The sequence below is a fragment of the Mastomys coucha genome, unplaced genomic scaffold (genome assembly GCF_008632895.1).
Source record: "Mastomys coucha isolate ucsf_1 unplaced genomic scaffold, UCSF_Mcou_1 pScaffold21, whole genome shotgun sequence".
Taxonomy (NCBI): domain Eukaryota; kingdom Metazoa; phylum Chordata; class Mammalia; order Rodentia; family Muridae; genus Mastomys; species Mastomys coucha.
The window spans coordinates 154,131,249-154,154,718 of NW_022196904.1; the positions used below are offsets into that span (position 1 = coordinate 154,131,249).

The window sequence follows — 23,470 nt, forward strand, 5'->3', positions numbered from 1 at the left end:
AAGGGAGGAAGGAAGGAGAGGGAGGATGATGTTGAAAGACGGTTCAGCAGTTCAGAGCCCGTGTGACTCACAATCCTTTATAGCTTCAGTTCTAAGGGATCTGAAAACCCCTTCTGACCGCTCCAGGCACCAGGCGTTCACATAGTGTAAACACATATGTGCAGGCCAAACACTCATCACCACAAAAGACAAAATAAATAAATCTTACAAAAACATTTTTTAGAGAAAGCAAACCTACTGTGTGATGTGGCCCTACTGTGTGGTGTGGCCATATTATGTGGTGTGGCCCTGCTGTGTGATGTAGCCCTACTATGTGATGTGATGTGACCCTACTGTGTGATGTGGCTATCCCATAGTCAGCTGTATGTCAAAAGGAAATGAAACCAGTACAACAGAGAGACATTTGAATTTGTGTGTTTATTGCAGCACCATTCACAATATTCAGGATATGGATTCAACTCAGATGTCCATCGCCAGATGAACAGTTAAAGAAAATGTAGTGTATTTATACAAAAATGCAATACTATTCAGCAGGAAAAAAACTGGGGAAGCATACCATTTGCAGCCACAGAGATGAAACTGGAGGATATTATGCTAAATTTAAAAAAAAAAAATCTAGCACAGAAAGGCAAATACTACAAGTTTCTCTTAGATTTGCAAAATAAACATTGATATCATGAAAGTAGAGAGATAGGTGGGGTGGGGGAAGGAAGGGGTGGAGGGTGGAGAGGGGTGTTTAATGTGTGCAGGGGTACACAGTCTGGTAAGAGGAGTAATGTCTACTGTGCTGTAGCATTGTAGGAAAACTACAGTTTACAACTGACTATATTCTCTAAAAGAGACACTAGAGGGAATTGCATGTTCTCAATACACATACACAAATGCTCTGAGTGATTCTAATCTTATTCATATATACAGTGTACATATGTGTGTCTAAATGTCACAGAATAGCCCATAAACACACTTACTGTGCCAACTAAAATACAAAAATAGACTTTTAAAAGAGAGAAAATAAGAAAATACCACTTTCTGCGAAACTTCCCTTTTTCCTCCTCCAGGTTAGGGCATACATACGCTTTCACATACTTTGGCATGAATTTGCAATCCCTGTTGTTATCTGAGACAATAAATGATTTTTTATTAATTTATTTTTATTTTATGTACACTGAAGATTTCACTATATGTATGTCGGGGGGCGTGGTCAGATCCCCTGGAAGAGGAATTACTTACAGAGAGTTGTGAGCTGTCATGTGGGTGCTGGGAATTGAACCTGGGTCCCCTGGAAGAGCAGCCAGTGCTCTTAACCTTTGAGCCATCTCTCCAGCCCCGATAAATGATTTCCTTAATGGAAAATTCTCTGCATGAATCAAATTAATAGCCAATATTTCAAACAGTAATCAATTCACTTCGAGAATGTAGCTTAGACTAAAACCACTGACTTGTGAGCTCCAGAGTCAGACCTGTGAAGGGAACACAACACAAAGAAACTTGTCACTCAAGGAATGTCCCAGGTGGGGCAGCAGCACCTCCTGAGAACCTGTTAGAAATGCACAGGTTCAGGGCTGGACCTCTGTGTGGAGCACTTGCCTAGCCCCGGGTCCAACCTCCTATAAAGAAAAAAAGGCCAAACCTCAGGTTCTACCCGGAACTCCTGAGTCAGAATGTGGAAGTGAGCCACAAGAGTCTGCAGGGGTATGCCGGGTTAGACACCCATGCTCAATCTTGAGAAGTGCCAAAGCAAGCCGCTGGTGAACATTGTTTACACAAATCACTTTGGTTGAATGCATGGGTGGTTGGTTGGTTGGTACTTGGCTTGTTGATTGATTTTTGAGACAGGGTCTCACCCTGTAACCCAGGTTGGTCCAGAACTCACAGCAGCATTCCTGTCTTGACCTCTCAAGTGCTGGGATTAGGGAGTGAGCCAACATGTCCAGCTGTTTGCCTAAGATTCTCTCTCTCTCCTCTCTCTCTCTCTCTCTCTCTCTCTCTCTCTCTCTCTCTCTCTCTCTCTCTCTCTCTGTCTCTGTCTCTCTCTCTTTCTCTGTCTCTCTCTCTTTCTCTGTGTGTGTTTGTCTCTCTGTCTCTCTTTCTCTGTGTGTGTTTGTCTCTCTGTCTTTCTGTCTCTCTCTTTCTTTTTCTGTGTGTGTAGGTTTGTCTCTCTGTCTCTCCTCTGCCTCTGTCTCTCTCTGTGTATGTGTATGTATATGCCCATGTGTATGTAAATAGCTGTGCATATGTGTATATGTTCATGTGTGTGTATATACCTGTGTATACATATATGTACATGTGTTTCATGTGTAACACTAGGTGCCATCCTCTATTCCTCTCTAGCTTCTTTTGAGACAGTGTCTCACTGAACCTGGAGCACATCAATTCAGCTAGACTGGTTGGCCAGCAAATCCCAAGGATCCTCCTGTCTCTGTCACCCCTGTTCCACCACTGGATTTGAAAGGCACAAAACACTCATACCCAGCTTTTATGTCCCTTTTGGGGACTGAGCTAAGGTCCTCTGCTTACTTAGCAAGAGCTTTACATTCCTTACTTCCACCCCCACCAGCACCCTCCCCCTCAATGCTGTTTGCTTCATTCTTAGTATCGATTTGCAGAGTCCAGAAGAAAAAGGCATGGGGTAGTCATGCCTGAAAAGAAAAGCGTCATGCCTCTGGGTCAGCAGGTTCCTGTTCCTGATGCACACTGGAAACATCTGGGGGCTTTAGAAACTCCTAGCGATGTGATGGAATTGGTGTGCGGCTGTCATAGTGTAAAGATCTCCAGATAATGCTAACAACCAGCACCATGTGGGGGGTCACATACATTCATAGTGTGGTCAGCAGGAAGTGGCCCCCTAATATAGACTCTAAACTCCCCTGATGGGGAGCACATGGGGGTGGTCAGAATTCACAATAGCTGGCTCTGCTAGAATGGCACTGCACCATAATAAATGCTTCTGTGTGTTCTGTTAGGAGATGTGTGACCTCTCCCTAGTCCCTCTAGCCAAGCTGGACTTGAGCATCTTCATCTACCCAGGTCAGATAGCAAGGGCCAATGTCTAGGATCACTTGGGACATTCCTTCCCACAACACACTGAAAATCTTAACAGTTTGCCAAACATATGTTCACTTATCAAATTCTCTGAGCCAAGAGAGAGTGTTTTCTATTTTCTCCTCTCCTCTGCTAGTGGGATATTCAGTAGAGTAAAAGTGGACCCGTGCGCAGTGAGCTCTCTTTCTCCATACACCAAGGGTGTCAATGAAGTATGGGGTGGGGAGGAACCTGTTGGCATGTGAACTCACATATATGATTCCATTTCAGTCTCAGGGCACCTCTGTTGAATAAAATAGGATAATTTTTGCTATTCTCATTTCCTAACTGGCAGAGCAGTGGCTTATAGAGGTCCTGTCTCACCCAGTCACAAGATGGGCAACAGGGGATGCAAGATGCTCCCACTCCCTTCTAGGCTGCACCTGTTCTCAGCTACACAAGCATCTGCTGAGGATCTGCATGTGTGGACAGCATGCTTCATCTCGACTGCGTATCGCAGCAGAACCTTCTGTAGAGAGAGAAATGTTACATGTGCTTCTAGTCACATATGGCTATTGGATATCGAAATCCAACTGATGTCGGGCATGGTGACACTCACCTGCTATCCCAACATCAAAGAAGCCAAGCCATGAGTACCCCATGAGTTTAAGACCAACTTGGGCTACATATTGAGATCCTGTCTTTAAAATAAACAGATAGATAGATAGATAGATAGATAGATAGATAGATAGATAGATAGATAGAATAACTTGACAGTGCTGAGAAAAACACTATGGCAAAGAAGGATCCTCCCCCCAACTTCCCAAATAAATGTCAGTAGTGGAATGGAGTCACACAGCTCCTTAGTTTGGTCATGGAGAAGAGGAGTGACTGAAAGGGTTTTTGTGTAACTAACGACTGTGTTTCTCTTGTCTTTTTTTTTTTTTTTTTTTTTTTTTTTTTTTTTTTTTTTTTTTTTTCTGGTCCCACTTTGTACAGGCGCCAATGCATCCGCCCCAGACCAACTGAGCTTAGCTTTAGCCTGGAACAGAGTTGACATCGCTCGCAGCCAGATCTTTATTTACGGGCAGCAGTGGCCGGTAGAGTATACGTCGTTACCCTGGAAAAGCCCACGTCCTTGGCGAGGGTGTTTAAGGAACCTTTGAAAGTGGCTCCGAAATTTGGGCGGGGATGTGGAAATCAACCTTTGCCTAGCACAGCATGTGGCTGGGCACCAGTCTCGTGTTTGGGAACATGCTGCCACCTAGTGGAAGATATTACTAAGCGCACCACCACAGGTTACCTGGCTCTTAGCAATTTTTGGACACAGCCTATCTTTTATTCTATCTTTAAAGATACAAAAGATACAGATAAAATAAAGTTGAGAGAGAGAGAGAAAGAGAGAGAGAGAGAGAGAGAGAGAGAGAGAGAGAGAGAGAGAGAGAGAGAGAGAGAGAGAGAGAGAGAGAGAGAGAGAGAGAGAGAGAGAGAGAGAGAGAGAGAGGATTTGAATGTTTCTGGTTGTCTTTTAGGTGAGCAGAAGGAGGAAGCTGCTGCCACCAAATGGTGGCATGTCCCTGCTGGTTTGCTAACGGGCCAGGCATGCGTGTACAGGTACCATCTGGTCCTGGTGGTTGAGCATAGGTCCGACCTATCCTAGCACAAGTGAACCAAAGCTTTATATAACTGCCGGTAGCTTCCCCCCACCCCACCCCCCACACACACACACACACTTGCCTGACAAAAATCAGAACTTGGGAAATGAGCCGTGGGGTGATGTGTGCACATGCCCACGGGTGGCAGCCCAGCAGCAGCTTGGAAATAAGACACTTTGAACTTTCCATTCCCGGGAGCTCTAGCCACCACTGAGCACCTGTCCTTATAGGGTTCAAGGATTTCTAATTGGGGAGCATATTTGTCAAGGAATCTGGACGTTGAAAAAATGAGAGAACATGAGAAGAATGTTAATCACAGCCAGTCCAGTGCTCCACCCAGAAAATATGTTGTTCTTAAGTTATGTGACACCAGTTTGCCTCAGAAGAGTTCATTACTACACACCTACACACCTATCCAGGCCTATTTGACCCTCAGCTATGTTTCCCTGGGTTCCTATCCTCAAGTCAGCCAAGGCTCTCATTCAGAGCCTAAGAAAGAAGAAAATGAAGGCAAGAAAGTGTCTGGCGTCACCTGTGCAGGCGCTGCAGAAAACTAGCCAGAGAATCCATCAGGAGGTCTTGGGGCTCCAGAACAAGAGAGAGATTTAGGAGAGAAAATAGCTTCTAGATCTGGAGTCCTTGACTTCTGTTTCCCAAGACTTGTGCCTCCAGGACCAGGGGTGGCACCTGGCATCGGTGTACTGGGTCTCTCTGGTATATCTAGAGACTTTCAGAGGTCACCAATCTGTTTCAAGCCTTCTGGGTGAGCACAGAGCAACGGCACTTCTCTGATGTGGGCAGGCTAAGTGAATGTCTTGAATTACAGGTAGGGTCCCTGGAACAAGCCATGCTGGATGCCCTAGTCCTGGACAGAGTGGACTTTGTGAAATTACTCATAGAAAATGGAGTAAGCATGCACCGTTTTCTCACCATCTCCAGACTAGAGGAACTGTACAATACGGTAGGGCCAAGCTAAGATGCCTTTCAGTTTCTCTTTCTCTTCTGTTTGTTTCCCTACTCCTGCCTGTCCCAATCCCACCCCCGTCCCCATGCCTGTGATTCTCTTCCTGCCTCTCCTGTGATGCATGCATCATTCCTCACGTGCACTCCCTTACAACTGGATAGACTACAGACACCAAGTCACCAAGAACTCACTTGTTCTAACTGCTCCGTTGTCAGCATCTTAGGCAAAAAGTGTCATGATCACCCTAGGGCATTGTTCTCAGATTCTAACTTAAAGCCACAAGCAGGTCTCTGTCAATCAGAACACATGCACTCTGTAAGCCCAGGGGAGTGTCAGAGACAAATATTGCAAGGAGGGTTGGTCTAGCACCAACCATCAAATGATGCTTATTAAGTAGCCTGTATCACTGTGCCATCTTCAGAGCTACTAAGTTTGCATACATCCCCTGCATCCCTACACCAGAACAGAGAGTACAAAACACCCTGGAGTCATCCAAGAACATTTTGTGGTAGTGGATGTTCTTTGCAGTGGCATTCACTAAAAAAGCCAAGCACCTTTAAAGAACTGATTGTGTTGGGTTTGTTTCTTTTTTTTTTTTTTTTTTTTTTTTTTTTACCATTTCACAGATGAGAAAACTGAGGCAGTCTTAGTCTATTTGTGCAGCTCCAACAGAATACCTGAGGCTGGGTAATTTACAAAGAACATATATTCCTTTTTCACAGCTCTGGAGGCTGGAAGTCCAAGATCAAGATACCAGTAGGTTAACTATGTAGTGAGAGCCATTTTGTCTCTCCAGAGTGCATTCACTGAGAGGGACAAACACTGTCCTCTTAGGACAGAAAGGTTGGAAGTATAGAAATATGAACCCTCTTCTGTCTAGCCCTCAATTCCACTTACAAAGAAGTCACCTAACAGCCTCATCTCCCGCACTGCTGTACTCATAGGAAGCTCAACATGAATTTTGTAGAGTTGCAAAAGCGTAAAGCATAGACAGAGAGTAAGAGAGTTGATTAAAGGTCCTAAATCTCCGAATAACAACAACAACAGAAAGAACTCAGTAACAAACTTAAGACTCTTTTCAGAGGTTGCCTTTTGATTCACTGGCCACAATGTCTATTCCAGCACCCTGAGTGTGATGGAATAGAACTATGGACTGGCCCTGACAAGAGGCAGGCAGTAGATAATAGTACCTAGCTTCATCTTAACGCCACTGCAGAAAGTAAGTCGGCTGGCAGAATAGATCCAGATTTCCCCTGCAAGCTTGTCTTGCCTCAACACACTGAGACTTACAGTAATGAATAATGGGCATCATGACTTAGAATCAGTTAGAGAGTTATGGAGGTGCAAAGGATCATTTCAAAGCCTGGAAGAGAAGGAAAGAAAGAAGCCTGTTCCTGGACCTTAAGCCAAGGTCTCATCACTTTCATCAACAGGCAGTAGTTACCTGCAGTGCTCCCATCAACAGGTGGTAGTCACCTGCAGGGCTCTCATCAACAGTTGATGGTCACCTGCAGTGCTCCCATCAACAGGTGGTGGTCACCTGCAGTGCTCCCATCAACAGGTGGTGGTCACCTGTAGTGCTGCCATCAATAGGTGTTGGTCAGCTGCAGTGCTTCCATCAACAAACAGGTGGTAGTCACCTGCAGAGCTCCCATCAACAGGTAGTGGTTGTCTGCAGGGCTCAACAGGTGGTAGTCACCTGCAGGGCTCCCATCAACAGGTGGTAGTCACCTGCAGTGCGCCCATCAACAGGTGGTGGTCACCTGCAGTGCGCCCATCAACAAACAGGTGGTGGTCACCTGCAGTGCTCCCATCAACAAACAGGTGATGGTCACCTGCAGGGCTCCCATCAACAGGTGGTAGTCACCTGATGTGCTCCCATCAACAGGTGGTGGTCACCTGCAGTGCTCCCATCAACAAGCAGGTGGTGGTCACCTGCAGTGTAGTGTTGAGAAGAGTATGAAACAGTAAATGCCGACAATAATAATAATGATGTCTAGCACACTTTGAATGCTAAGCACTATTTTAACAGCTTTAAGAGGAATGATTGCATTATTTAACTCTCAAATAGACCTAGTAGATGGAGCAATATTATTACCCACATTCTAGAGAGGAGAAAAATGAAGTCACAGTAAGCTCTGTGACTATATGCACTCCCAACTTTCGGGCCAGGAGCCTCAGCCCCAAAGCATTACCACTATTTTAAATCCTCCAATCAGGTTACCAGATTTAGCCAATAGCTGCAGCACACCAGCAAAATTTCGGGTTCAGATAAACAATGATTGTTAGCATAGATATGGTTATCCTTCATATCTTTAAAGAATGTATTACACGCAGGGAAAAAACTTCAGATGTTCAAATTCATCACCTAACTGACGCTGATGTTCACAAAACTGGCACATCTTGTCCTATATTTTTAAGTAACCTCTTCCCGGAAGCTAAATAATGAGGCAGCTAAACCAGGGACTTGGCACTCTCACATACAATGCTGCATGTAAGATAAACACCATATTAAATAATTAGGAGGCTATATCTTCTAAGAAATGATGATAAGAAAAGTACCTGCACATATTCAATACAGACACAATCCTACACCTACACCAAATATTTTTAATCCAATTCGTGGAACTCCATGGTTGTAGACATTGTAAGTGTGGAGGGCTGACTATATTCCCAGTACTGAATGGGGCATCATTGTCCATCTGAAATTCAGATTTCATTAGGTATTCTGTACTTAACATCCCTATACCTGAAAAACCAGGGAATAACAACTCATTTAGTTTATTCGTAGGCATTTACTTTATTTATATGCATACCTTTCCCTGACTTCTTTCTCCACAACTAGCTTTTAAGTTTTCCTCAAGTTAGATGTCAGGGAACTGTCACCAAAATATAAAGCCAGTCCACCATTTCTGTACAGCCTGGGAGCTATGGATGTCTCTCTTCTATATTTAATGTCTGAAACAACCAAAGGAATGCAATATTCTATGACATATTAAAATTTATGAAATCTGGCTAGATATAGTAGCAGCTGCATGTAATCCCAGAATTCAGAAGGTAGGAGAGTTATGATTTCTGAGGTCAGCTGCGATTACATAGTAAAACCCTCTCCTAAAAATATTATGTGGAATTTAATTTTCTGTTACTGTGAATAAAGTTTTATTGAAATATAGCCAAGATCACTATGTTTATGTATAGCCTATGGTTGCTTTCATATAATAATAACCACCAAACAGATTGGATAAAGACTGCATGGTCCACAAGTGTTCACTATTTCATTTCTGGCCATTTGCAGAGAAAACTGGCTAATGCTTTTTTGAGACAAGTTTTCAATGACAAGTTGAAAACGACACTAAAGAAAATTAAGAAGTTCCTAGAACAGTGTGTCAAAACCCCTCTGCTTTCTCCAAAATTAGTTCTGTTCACACCACTTGGCCTAGATATCTACTAGATAACAATCAGCCTCACTAAGTTTGAACCTAGACCCTCAGACACATGTTCTTGGAGAACCTGTGACCCAAAATTCAATCAGTCCTGGTTTCAAAACGACATATACAACTGAGCACGTAGAACAAGACCCAGCACACAGAGCTGCCCTCCACCAGTCAGAATCCTTCCTTCCAGCTTCCTCTTGCCTCGCCACCTGGAACCCCTGACTAGCAAAAACTGTTTGATTGTTCTTTATCGTTTTCAGAGACATGGGCCCTCAAATACATTGTACCACTTGGTCAGGGATGTCAAAAAGGTAAGAATCCTCTAGACCACAGGTCGGAGGTCCTGTCCTGAGTGCTTCCTGTGATAGACTGTATCTGTTATGCATGAGCTGCCCCATCTCCATGTCCCTGCAGCCTCCTTCATCGCAGAGCGGTGTATGTGCATCTGCTTTGTAGCTCGGAACACCTCTGCTGACAGTGCCGCTATGGTCCTTCCTCCAGTCGCCATGGTTTTAGATGCTCTCAGTAAATGTAATGCTTGTCTGTAGCAGATTCTAGGCTTTCCCCCATGCCAATGTGGATTTATGCCATTACCTGTATCCTTCCAAATGTCCCTTACTGTTGGGGAATCAGTTACCATAATACCTTACCACAATAAGTGCATTCCTCCTAGCTCCTAACAACATCCTATCCGCCTTCATATATATAAGTATAGTTAGAATACCTGAGAAAAGGTGAATCCTCTATACGTTCCATCCTCCTAACACTTTATTTTTCCAAAGTATATTTTATGCCAATCTATCCATTTGAGTTTTTAAAAGCTGGCATGTACAAGTGAGTTGTTCAGTTTATGGTGGAGGATGAAGTAATGACTATTTTCAGTGATTGGTAATATGCTAACACCACCACCGACCCCTATCAAGGAAAAGCAGCAGACCGAGGCTTACTAGTGATGAGATACACGGCATTGTCACATAGGCTTCCTACCCACCCGATTTCTCTATCAATCTTGCACAATATTCCAATTTAAAATTGAATGTGGCAAGGCTACGTTTGACCTTAGCATGGGCTTGCTCCTTTACCTTTGACCTTAGCATGGGCCTGCCCCTTCACCCCAGTCTCTTTTAAGGGTAGCTTGGCTTCAGAACCTTTAACTCCAAAGAACCAAACAGAAATTGTAAACCTTCACCACCTCATAGGAATGCTGCAGTAATACACCAGAACCCAAGGACATGCTTAAAGACATGCCCTAGATCAGCAGGCCGTTCTTCAGTAGTTCCTCAGAGGGAGGAACATAGGGTCAGAAAAGGTAGCATCGGGAGATTGAGCACAAGCTGTATCATATGCCGAGCAGGCTTATTAAGTATAGCATCTTCTATACAGTGTGCAGAGAGGGAAAAATGAGACGGGGCCAGTAGAACACTGTCACACAGTGGAATAAAGTCAGCAAGAAGCTGATCAAGCAGTGTTACCCAAAGGGAACACAGGATATTTCAAATGCAGCCTTGGCTGATCACTGAAGCTCTTCGAGGAGAGGGAGGAGGGCGAGGAGAGCTTTCCCCAGAATTGGAAATCTCAGTTCTCCCAGGGCCCTGGATCCAGGTTATTACTGGCCTTGCCAAGCATGTTTCTGGTTTTAGACAAGGAAATAAGTTCCTCCCCAATATATCAGGGCCTCAGGGAAAGTCCTGGGCTAGCTCTCAACTGGGAATCAGAAGTATTTGACAAGGTCATCATCCCATCGGGAAGTCTCAACTAGAACTGAACCTTAGTGAACTGTTAGCAACTTTTGATATTTTCCTCAAAATGTCAGAGGCTCTGGGAGCTGTTTGTAACTGGACTGCTTTGACCTGCTGGACCTTTGTTAAGAATAAATAAAGGATACAAGAACAAAAAGGAAATCAGCATTCCCCCCTAAAAAACGTTTTTTTTTTTTTCCTTGCTACAACAAACCTTTCTTCCATCTCCACACAACCACAATGAAGGAGTGTCTCCATTTGTGGACGAAGTCTGTAGCCCTTGAAATGAAGGGAAGCAGACCCTGTGCAGCTTGCTTGCCCTACTCTCTCACTGCTTTCCCGAGTGAGATCCCAGCTATCCTGAGTCTGGCCCATTCCAAGCCACAGTAGCATCTGTGCCTTCAGGAAAATCCATTTCCCTCACACATTTCTCCCTTTCACTTAATTTGTCTTGGCTTAAATTTTTCTGGGACCTAATCTCAGATGGTTCGGGTCTCACAAACTCAACATATTCTTTGATAAGCTTTTGACACTCATGCTCAGTAAATTATTTTGAGCATTTCTAAAATGATAAGTATGATACCCCTCCGCTCATACTAGTCTGTGTCCAGCTAGAATGCGGGGCTTTCTGATCATATGCCTGATTTTCAAGGGGATTTCGGAGTTATACTTCTTTGAGTATAAATGACCACGATCTTTCATATTAGTTTCTCTATAGAATTCCACTTTGCAAGGCTGCTGTCCTTGAGTTCGAACACCTTGAGCTGCCTCTTGCATTTGCTCACTTCACAAGTCTTATTTAAAGATATGCAGTGTATCCTTGGGGTGCTTTCTTCCCCTTTTAAAGCTTCTTAGATATGAATATACCTTGAAAACAATGTAGATTTGTAAGAGAGAAAATGGTTGTGAGAACAACTGGAGGAAGGACTATTCACCAAGGGCAGACCTTTAAGGGCGGCAGGAATAATAGAGCAAGAAGAAGGTTATGTGAGTACCCATTTACTCGCTGATTTAGGAACTGGAAGAAATGACTTTAAAACTCACCCAGAACAGCCTTGAGGTGTCCTAGAAAGTCTCACCTTTTACTCAAGAGGAGGCCTCTAGTAAATGAAGGCAAAGACAAAGACTGCATTTAGTTTTTTTCTGAAAAAAAAAAAAAAGTAGAAATGGGAAATGAAAGCTCATCTCTCTGATAAGGCGAGTATCTGGCTACTGACAGGAAGGGAGAGATAGCCTCCCCATCCTCACCGGAACCAACGTGTGGACAGTCTCTGTCCATGGGTGAAATGAGCGAAAGTGAAGCTCTTTGTTTTGTGTTTCTCAAAGAAGTGAAAGGGAGAGAAATTAACATCTGGACACAATTTTTTCCTATGGTCCCATGTGACTACGAGTGTTTCTAATTTGGGCCAAGTAGTCACTCAGGGGATTTGAAATCTAGGTTAAAAATGCTAAGAATATTTTAGGACATTTGATTTTCAAAATTAAAGAATATAATGATCAGTAATAAGTGTCTCCGTACCTATAGATGTGTGTGTATGTATATATATATGTACCAACCTGTAGTCATAATCCAATATAAATAATATATGGACACAGACATGTCCATGAGTTAGAAACACAGTTCTGAATCTTAAATATAGTATTCAGTGATATGTCTTTAGATTAATTGCAAATGATGCCTACAAACCCAAGGATACATTTCCTAATGATCAAACCACCATCAGGCTGCCAGAAAGTCATCTCTAAGTCCACCTGCTCTTTGGAACTAGCAGAAGGAGCAATGAGAGATGCTTCCAAGCTCGTCTCAAGATCCCAAGTTCCTTTATATCTAGAGAACAATCTAGAAGCAATGTGGTAAAGAATTGCTACTCTGCACCCACCAGAAGTTTGAACTGATCTAAGCCAACCAATTCTATGAAGCAGTTTCATGCATAAATCCATTGACTATATTCATGCTTTCCTATTAAACTAGTGGCTCAAGTCTGTCTGCACTTCTGTAAGATATATATTCTGCTGTTTTAGTAGCTGTCTGTTCAATCTGTGGCTCCGGGTGTTTTAAACAGTCATTTCTCCTTTTTCAATTAAACGTACTAATACTTCAGATTATCTGTGCTATCCTTCACCACCAGAGGAGGGTGGTTTGAATATCATACAGAGGCTGTGGTGTAATAAAAACAATTTAAACTTCCTTTATGTAGGAACTAAGACCTAGTTTTGCTGAAAACAAGAGAGAGGTGTAGAGAAGGAAGGAAGGAAGGAAGGAAGGAAGGAAGGAAGGAAGGAAGGAAGGGAGGGAGGGAGGAAGGAAAGGAGAGAGGGAGGGAAGAAGGGAGGGAAAGGGAGGAAGGAAGGAAAAAAGGAAGGAAGGAAGGAACAGAGAGAGGGAGGGAGGAAGGGAGGAAAAAAGGAAGGAACAGAAGTGTTTTTGAAACTTTGGGTAAGGAAATGAGATTTTCATAAGCCCATATGATAAATTCATGTAAATTTTCAGGGACATTCTTATTTTTAAAATAACCAATTGCCTGGTTTTTTACTTTGCTAGTCTACCAAACCAAGGGTAACTCCCTTTCTCCCTTTGAGTACTACCCAGACTGACCCCTACTTAGTGACTACTTTTCCTCCCAGCAAGCCTGTCCCCCACTCTCCCTTGGTGAACCTGAAAAACAGCAATCATTTAAGATTTTTCACAACCCAGAGGAAACAAGCCTTGTTTTCAAGGCTTGTTATAAGTTTCTAAGGAAAAAAAGAAGTAGTATCCCTAAGCAGTTGAAGTCTGACAGCCATACCATGAGTTGACACCTAAAGACAGTTCACTTTGAAGAGCAGACGCAACCTGTGTGTTTGGACTGCTCTCTCAGACATCTCCAAGCATGGCATGACTTAAATTTTACCTTTGAGAAATGGTCCATAGCATGAAGACAGCATTTTCAAAAGTTGTCAGCCTGCCTCCCAACCCTCTCTATTAAATCACTTGAATCTCGGGACCTACTCTGTACAGTTCAGACATGAGATGGGAAATCATTTTTGAGGCTTTGCTCATTACCAAAGTCATGACCAACAGGGTGGGGAGAGGCCAGGGAACGGCAGACAGAGTAAGAATGACTCTGGTGTCATTTTTTGAATTCCAATTTGGAAAGATCTAAAGTGAAGGAAGACTCCTCCAGAAAGCCATTGTCACTGCGCGGTGAACGTGCAAGGTGCCACCCACTCCCTCCAGAAAGCCATTGTCACTGCGCGGTGAGCGTGCAAGGTGCCACCCACTCCCTCCAGAAAGCTATTGTCACTGCGTGGTGAGCGTGCAAGGTGCCACCCACTCCCTCCAGAAAGCTATTGTCACTGCGCGGTGAGCGTGCAAGGTGCCACCTACTCTCTGTCCCCTTTCTAGCAGGTGAAGGAAAAGCATACATCCAGCCCCGCCAGTTTCTTGACCACACCCAGCCCCACACACACCACCACCACCCCCAGGACAACAACCCTGAACACTCCACACAGGGGTCCCTGCCCAATGGCCTTAGAAAATAAAAGGAGTGGATGGGTGCTGGTAAACAGTTGAACTCTGAGAGACAGATGGTACCTGAGGAGCAACGGTCCATGTCACCTGACTTTAGAGCATAAAGTGAGGTACAGAAAACGATCCAGGGTCACATGAGGTAGAGCTAACAGAGCCTAGTCCAGTGCTGTTTGCCCTGGAGACTCATGTCTCCGGCCTTTCCTGACAGGAATATCTACAACCTCCCCTTTTGTCCGATAATTGTGTCCTGTGCTAAGCAAGCCGGATGCGGCACCACTGATGTGTCCAGAGCACAGCAAGTCAAGGCCATAAACCTCACCATGCGCCAAGGCTGCCATTCCTTTTAGTCTACCCAGGACACAATTACCTCAGGAGGCCTAATTTACATCCAGTTTCATTTGTAGACTCTATTTCTCCTTTCTTAAAATGGTTCCGTTCTTCTAGCAAGAAACACAGAGGTATAGAAACAGATACTGTTGGCTTTGCAAGCCGACCTCAAACCTGCTTAAATAAATGTTCCTTCTTCGTGATGTACAAACAAGAGCAGCTTCCCTCCAGTCCTTCTGAAGAGAACTCCCTGTATCCTCACCTCACCAGGACAGGGAGTCGATGCTGGTGAGGTGAGGAACCCTCGCTGGCTTCTGTTAGGTGGGCATTATCGCTTTGCTGTCCAACAGAACGCAAGCCACTATGTTTGCCCCATAGACCCAAAGCAAATTAAAATAAAATAAAATAAAATAAAATAACTTTCTTCTGTTCCAAACTTAATATCAGGTAATGTTTCTGGCACAGGCAAGTTCGTGGCCTTCCTTGGCAGTGTATATCAGCAACTGCCCTTCATGAAGTAAAGTTTCTTTTTAAAATGCTTTATCTCCTCTTAAATTTCTATTTCTTTAAATTTTACTATTACCACTTTTCTCACAGTCCTTATATTTTAAAGACTCATCAAATTCATAAGTAATGCCACTCAGCATTGGCTTTAAGACAATATTGGTGTGTCACTCATAGAATTTAAATTGATGCTCACACCTGAGTTTCTCACAGTAACTAACGTACATAAGCATTACAGATTGCAGAAAGAACAGAGGAAGGCAAAAACCTTTTTTCTAAGGACAATTAAGCTAATGAAATGAATTTCAGACTGAGATATGGTGAACCAACATCAAGATCTCGCTTACTTTAGATTCCAAACACATACTTGAGGCCCTAGCAACTGGAGCTGCAGAACCCAGGGGACAGATGGACAGCAGGGAGATGTAGGGACCAGCAGTGAAATCTTATGCTCAAACCAGTGCTTACATGGTCATCTCTCCATATCCCCACACCAAGAACCACCACTGACTTCCAGATACAATGGCCCATGCAGTTCAGGTCACTTCTTCCAGTGAGCTGGGGCTATTCCAACCAGAGGTGATAAAGAGGGTACCTACTTAATTCTGTTACTGAGAGCATAACACAAAAAGCCCAGCCACAGGCTGGATCCCAACCACATTAATAATTTCATTGTTTCACTGATATGTATTTCAACAACAGAAATTCCAGGAACCAACCACATCCTACATATTATAAAAGGCATAGAAAATATAAAGATAAAAATATTCAGGAAAAATCTAAAACTATAGGTTTAATGACAGGCTCCTTTGAAACCTCCTTTAACTAATTAGATTAATTTCCCACCATCAGAGACTCCCATATCCCACTCTAGAGGTCCCTAGGTAGGCTGTCATTGTTGCCTGAGCCTTAAGTAGAAGAGGTTCCACAAATTCAGGCTTTCATCAAAAGTCACCCAGAGGAGGTCATGAGGCCCAACACACTGAAGTAGGCAGCATGCAGTCCATGCCTCTACATGGTCACCAAATTCCCCACAGTGTGTGTGACACAGGCCATCACTGGCAGAGGATGCTGTCCTGCATTCTGAATTCAGCCAGACAGTAAGAGCTGTCAGCCATCTATAACCTCTGGGATTCACTGTGCATTCCTTCTTCCTTGACTTAAGTGAGCAAAGAGTTTCTTTGGGCTCAAAGAGTCCTCTTTTGAACTATCCATGAGAATAAGTCTCTACGTTCCACTTAGATAGACAGATAGATAGATAGATAGATAGATAGATAGATAGATAGATAGATAGATAGATAGATAGATAAAAACTAAAAGATTCACCATACCTTTGAGTCTTTAAGAAATGCTAATCTCTGACTAGAGATGTGTTAAAATGCCCATCCCTTTAATCCCTGCAGTCTCAAGGCAGAAGCAGGTGGATCTCGTGAGTTCAAGGCTAGCCTGGTCTACAGAACTAGTTCCAGGACAGCCAAGCCTTCACAGAGAAACCCTATTTCTGGGGGGGGGGGGAAGCATTATAATTAATAATTAATTAGTTACAATGCTTATCTAGGATACACTAAGTCCTAGGTTTCACCCTAGCACTGTGCCCTTCTCCCAACAATACCAAACTGCTTTGAAACAAAAGGTGACAAAATCACACAAATTTTTTGTTCCGATGTTAAAATTTCCTCTGTGTACACACACACACACACACACACACACACACACACACACACACGAGCATACAACTCCATTGTGACACTATGAAATCCCGTCCCTGCTTCCAATTTTTGGGGAGTCTGAGAGCACCAGTGTATGTGACTGGCTAATCGAGGTCTTGTGTTGCGGTAGACCTGACCTCTGAGTGGTCCCCGCCCTGGTACCAGTGTATGTGACTGGCTAATCGAGGTCTTGTGTTGCAGCAGACCTGACCTCTAAGTGGTCCCCGCCCGGGTAGTGACATTCGTCTTCTGAGTGGAGTCTTCCTTTTGTGAGTGGGGAGAAAAGGAAGGGCTTACCTTCTGGCCAGGGACAGAGAGGGCTCAGGAGCATCAGGGGACCCTGCATCTAGCAGCTGGGAATGATATAGCCCTTGTCTTGTCTAGCCTGTGTTTCTCTCTGCTACACTGGTGTTTTTTTCTCCCCAGCTGAAGACTTGAATAAATAATTTGATTTTCTGTTATTGCCGGCGATTACCGCATCTTCTTATTTAACTTATGTCTTCTTTCCAAGCGAGAGTATCCAGGTTTCGGTTGGATCTATTTTAAGGTGAATTAATTAACCAGCATAATAATACATTCATGTTTCTTTTTTCAATATATTTTTACTCTAAAATAGTTACAGAACACTTGCCAGTGAACCCCTAGTAAACCACACCGTCTTTTTGGGTTTGTCTGTTGTTCCCTTCCTCCCTAACAGGGAAACCTGCCCCCGGACTACAGAATCAGCCTGATAGACATTGGCCTGGTGATCGAGTACCTGATGGGCGGGGCTTACCGCTGCAACTACACACGCAAGCGCTTTCGGACCCTCTACCACAATCTCTTTGGCCCCAAAAGGGTGAGTTTCTGGCTTGTTCTTAGGCCGTTTGGGGAAGACTAGGAAGGAGAGATTTGAGGTATAACCCCTTGCCTCCAAGGGGAAAACGAGTTGAAAAACAGAAAGTGTACCTCTCCTCCTTTTCCATAAACTATTGAAATTTGTTATTCAATTTAAGATACTGGCCAAACAAATTCTATCCTGTTTTCCTTGAGATGACAGTCACACTTTCATCACCCTAAAAATGTCTGTCTAGTGTTGCTGTCTAAGTAACCACAGTCTCTCTGCTAGTCTTTCCTTCAAATAAAAATGATCTTCCATTTTGGGGGGTTGGGGTTTGGGGTAAAAGGGGTTTGTTTTGCTTTTTTTATGCCTGCAATTCAATTCCAGCCCCCCCCAAAAAAAAATCTGTGCTTTTTCTGGAGCATCATTGGATCGGTCTAGGGCGAAAGTGGTCGGCAGGGACAGCTTCATCTTATAACCCACAAGATGGTAATTGGGCATGTTTAGAAGGCCCTCGTGGGTCAATTTAGCTAATGGTTACATTATTTACATCTTGAGGACATTCTTAAGTGAAGCTGTTTGAGGTTTGTTATTATGTTGTTTGTTTGGTTCCTTTTGTGCCTAGCAGTGGGATCCAAGGACAGCAGCTAAGCATCTCCATCACTATTATTCCTGTGAGGCCCCCACAGCTTTGGGCTGCAGGTGCTTTCATAAACAGGGTGGAATCTCAAAGGCGTGTTGTTGTTTCTACAAACATAGCTTGGGTTTTAAATTAACTCTCTGACCAGGGCTGGGGGACCCTGAGATGACATCCCTAGAGCTGCTAATCTCTGCTGGTAGTGGGCATAATATCTTTCTCTTTTTTTCCCCTCTTTTAAATAATGTACATGATTTTCTTAATATTGGGGTATTATGAGTTTTCCCTTCATTTTGTGTATTTTATGTTTTCTGATCTTTTTTAAAGCTTTTAACAAAGTTTTTCACTAATGAAAGTATTGTGTGGTCTGTTAGAAAACTGAGAGAGAGGTTTTAAAAAGTTGGAATGAAGACAAAAATTGTAAATGTCCTCATTTCAAAAGCCAAATGAGAAAAGGAGAGAGACCAGCTCCAAGCTATTCCAATGTACAGAATAGAATCACATTTGCAGGAACCGTCTCTCAGCTCACAATTCTGACAATTCTGATATTCGTATGTCCTCAGTAGCGTTCAAAATGACACCCACTGTTCTGTTGCACTTAGAAACACAGATCCTGGGCCCACGGGCTGTAATTTTGTTCTCCCCTTCGTCAATACAGAGCAAGCTCTATAATTCCCAAGTTGTTCCCATTTTACATACTCCCAGCATGGCTAGGGAAGTCGCCACCTGTGTACCGTACCATTCATTGAGTCACTTCTGCCACCGTCAGTCAGCACCTGCTCTGGCTCACGAACCCTTGCTCTACTGCGCAGGACCGGAAGACAGCTAGAGCAAGCATCTAAACAAACTTCTTGAATTACACCCCCAAGTCTCCAGATGATAGAGGTTTTCCAGAGGCTTGAGAAATATCTGGTTTGATCTGTTGATTGTTTCATTTTTCATCTGTCTTCTCTGCTCACACTGCTATATGGGCTAAGGGGCATAAAAACAGCATCAGTGTGTCTCTCGTGGCTCTAAGTCCAACCACAGGTTCCAACAAGTTGAGGATATGTAAAGGGCCTGCTTTCTCTGTTTTTACAGATGTCTTCAGGCAGGAAAAGGCAAACAAGCTCCCATTAGTCTTCTTGATAAGGTCACAAACTTCTTACAGGTGTCTTTCATAATGAACTCTGTCTCCCAAATATCCGCCCCAGTGCCAATCCCTTGTCAGTTAGAATTTCATCACATGATGGGGATGGGGAGGAAAACATTCAGACCATAATATTCATTCAAGTGCTGGATGTCCTGGAGATGCCAATCAAACAGGATGGTTATAGGAAAGGGAGAGACTGTTTGGTCCACAATAGTCATCATAAGTCTTCAATTATATCTCTTTAGTTTTCTACTCCTCTGTTCTTCACTAAAATCACAACATCCTCAACTCTCATAGAATTTCTAAAAACATGTTCCTTTTGCTGTGTTTACTCAGTGACATAAAAATTAATGCTGTATGGTACAGTAGAGTTCTTATATTATTTATTTGCATTATAGTAGCATTCGTTTCTTACCTCAATGAAAACAAGATCTAACTTTGTTCACAACATTTTTTTAAACAGCCCAAAGCCTTGAAACTGCTGGGAATGGAGGTTAGTGTTTGCTCAAATTATTAGCGTCGATTATTCTTTCTCACATATTTAAAAGATATGAGTTCATTTTCATAATAAGGCTTAGTGCATGAATCTAAAATGAGAAAATAAAGATTTTCCAAGTGCCATGGTGGCAGCTCACAGTAGCTTTTAAAATTCCACACTGAATTTATGTGAGCATTGGGGGGGAAAAACAAAAAGAAGTGAATCCTGCTGCAAAGACTGACTTGAAAACCAAGTGAATAAACTCCACAGGCAAAATCAATTATAGATATTTACAATGGCAACAGACCAAAAGAATGCCACAGATGCATCTAATAGGGATGCTTGAGTGTTTGTGTTCCCATCTTTGGTTCATTGTTTATTGTTGTTCTGTGAAAACACAAGTATAGATTATCCTTGTTTTTTTTTTCAGAAAATAAATAATAAACATGACAATGCTGTCCATCATGGGGTAGAGACAGCCACACTTGTGGAAGATGAAATGGACAAAAGTAAACAAACAAAAAAAGGAAAGAAATAAAATGGCCTTTGAAAATATTTTTGGAATTTTAAAGACAAGACTCTCATTATGTAGCCCATCCTGGCCTCAAACCCACTATCCTCCTGCTGCTTAGAAAATGTCTCTCATTTTTGTTTTATTTTGTTTTTTACGTATAGTGTAAACTGACATGTCGGTAGCTGAGTACGCATTTGCTAAGTCTTAATTAGCCCCTGAAGGAGCTTTCGAGTCTCTTTAGGATGAGAGCTGGTCTGGTTCATTTCAGTGTGGTTCTAGAGCTGAGTCCATGGAAGGTATGCATAGCGTGTGTCATCAGTGAGTGTGATTCACTTCAGACTCAGGCTGTACTTGTCTCTCTGCAATTGCAGGATGATATTCCCTTGAGGAGAGGAAGAAAGACAACTAAGAAGCGTGAGGAAGAGGTGGACATAGACTTGGACGACCCTGAGATCAACCACTTCCCATTTCCCTTCCATGAGCTGATGGTGTGGGCGGTGCTCATGAAGAGACAGAAGATGGCCCTGTTCTTCTGGCAGCACGGAGAGGAGGCCATGGCCAAAGCCCTGGTGGCCTGCAAGCTCTGCAAAGCCATGGCTCACGAGGCTTCTGAGAATGACATGGTTGATGATATTTCCCAGGAGCTGAACCACAACTCCAGGTTGGCCAACCATCACATGAAGAGGGTGGGCAAAGAGGGGAAAGTAGACTCCAGATTTGAGAAGTTCCAGGCTTCATAAAACTTTATACTGTAGCAGAGTCACCTCACTAGAACACACAGAGGGTAGGCATGAGTAATTTACCCTTATTGTGCACAATGCTATCTAGAGGTGTGAAGACATTACACGAATGTGGTTCATCCTCTCCAGTGCCCCCACGTAGCAGGCACATCACCACACATTTCATCCAACTTAGGAAATCATCTCAGAAAATCTAGGTAACTTGGCCAAGATCATACATGGTTGGCAAGAAATGGGTTTGAACTTGAGGTCTGTCTTATTTAAGAAGACACACTATACCTAGTCATTGGTTGATTGTTCTGCCTCTTCCACGACATGCGCTGGACCGGGGGCCTCGAGTGCAGGAGTCCAGCTTTAACTGACATCTTCAATACTAGACATGGTATTTGTCACAGAAAAAATGCTGTAAGGATGTTGGCTGGGTGGGTTTATGAGTAGTCTGGACCTTACATGAAATAGCCACTCCACAGAGCAAGCTACCTTCTGTAATTGAACAGTGGGGGGCCCCACCTCTGTTCATGGCCATCTCCAAGTTGGCCTGAAAGTGTCCCCTGCACATTGTCTTTCAGGGACTTTGGCCAGCTGGCTGTGGAGCTCCTGGACCAGTCCTACAAACAGGATGAGCAGCTGGCCATGAAACTGCTGACGTATGAGTTGAAGAACTGGAGCAATGCCACATGCCTGCAGCTGGCTGTGGCTGCCAAGCACCGTGACTTCATTGCACACACGTGCAGCCAGATGTTACTTACTGACATGTGGATGGGACGGCTCCGGATGAGAAAGAACTCAGGCCTCAAGGTCAGCATACCCCAAAAGGATCTGTTAGCATAGAATCCAAGAGTTGGTTGTAGTTTTCCAAGGAAATTTGTGGTGGGTCTAGGGGTTGTCTTGTGTTGGAAGGTGGCTCTAACCCACCACTAGAATCTCCCTAGAGATGTGATTTTCATTTAGAGTCAAGAATTTGAACTTGAGGTCTGTCACATGTAAGAAAGAAAACTACATATGCTGTAGTCGTTGACTGATTATTCTGCCTCTATTTGCACATGCCTTGGATTGGGAGTCTTGAAGGCTGATCTCAAGGCCTACCTAAACAAACTCTTCTCTCACATTCCAAAATGCAGAGAACACACAGATCCCATAGGGGTCACCATATGCTCTGATACAGTCATGCTGCCACAGGAGTCTCACCTGAGCCATCCTTCAGTGCCCTATGAAGTCTGGTCCCACCCAGGCTAGCTTTGCTTTATGTCATATCATAGAGGCATGGGCTCTATAGTATGTGCTTGTGATATTTTAAATAAAGTTGAGATAGATTTGTTTACCAAGACATTATTCACTTTTTCCAAAAATGAAACAAAAACATTTCAAAACATGTTTGGAAATCAAACCTAGAACCTCACATATGGCAGTCCCTAAAGTGTCTGCTTTATTCTCAAATGAAGAAACGCAGGTCACAGACCAGTTTATATCACCTAATCCCAGAAAAAAAAAAAAGTATAGAGTTAGCTTTAGCTATATAAATTAATTAAGAAGAAACAAGAGGAATGCATGTAATCGATGTCATAGTTGCCTTGGGTATTGAAGATACAGTAAAGGGACTTGTTCTTAAGAACAAAGAGTTGGGTTGTAGATTTCGCCACATTTGTTTTTAGTTTCTCAGAGGATCTCATGGCCCCACACATGCCAGGCGTGTTCTCTACCTGTGAGCTCTACGCTCAGCCCAGTTTTTGCTTCTAGTCCTTTTTTAATGATCTTCAAGGAAAACATTAAAATGAAAAGACTAAAGAGGGAAATAGATATAAATCCTCAAGGGAATATGGAAGAGTGCTGGTTTCCTTTCGTTTTTATGATGGCAGCTTTTAATTATATGTATATTTAAGATCACGACACGATGCTTGAACATACACAGAGTAGGTGTAACTACCAGAGTCGAGCAAATTGGCATATTCCTCATCTTGCAGTTACCCATTTTGTGCATGTGTTAAGACTGGCTAAAATATACTCCCTTAACAAATTGTTAGCATGTAGCATGATGTCATGACCTAGTTGTTCATGATGTGCATAGGCTCTCTTGATAGACTTATCCCACGATTCTGCATCCTACGCTCCTTGACTGCACTTTTACTGGATCATCACTGTCTGCCATACTCTATCTACCTTTCTTGTGGGTTCTTGGTCCAAGGTTACAAAAAGGTTTCTATCAAGTGGGTCATGTACTGCGTCCCAGAGTCATGCTGCTGGTAGTGACCTAGTCTGGCCTCAAGTGGAGAGCCAAGCCAATTCTC

The 23,470-nt window shown here is 43.3% G+C and overlaps 1 protein-coding gene across 23 annotated transcripts in view; it reads left to right on the forward strand.

The window, feature by feature from the left end:
- Positions 1–23,470, forward strand: part of Trpm3 (transient receptor potential cation channel subfamily M member 3) — a 934,047-nt gene that overhangs the window by 826,210 nt on the left and 84,367 nt on the right. For 13 of the 23 annotated variants that reach the window (XM_031389936.1, XM_031389949.1, XM_031389941.1 and 10 more), the window contains 8 exons: positions 4,021–4,121; positions 5,503–5,637; positions 9,335–9,385; positions 17,376–17,411; positions 17,562–17,702; positions 19,917–19,946; positions 20,817–21,106; positions 21,755–21,983. In XM_031389936.1, the coding sequence (XP_031245796.1) occupies positions 4,021–4,121; positions 5,503–5,637; positions 9,335–9,385; positions 17,376–17,411; positions 17,562–17,702; positions 19,917–19,946; positions 20,817–21,106; positions 21,755–21,983 (1,013 nt within the window). Of the gene's footprint in view, positions 1–4,020; positions 4,122–5,502; positions 5,638–9,334; positions 9,386–17,375; positions 17,412–17,561; positions 17,703–18,312; positions 19,234–19,916; positions 19,947–20,816; positions 21,107–21,754; positions 21,984–23,470 lie in introns of those variants that run through there. The other 10 variants (XM_031389929.1, XM_031389934.1, XM_031389945.1 and 7 more) reach the window with 3 other exon arrangements.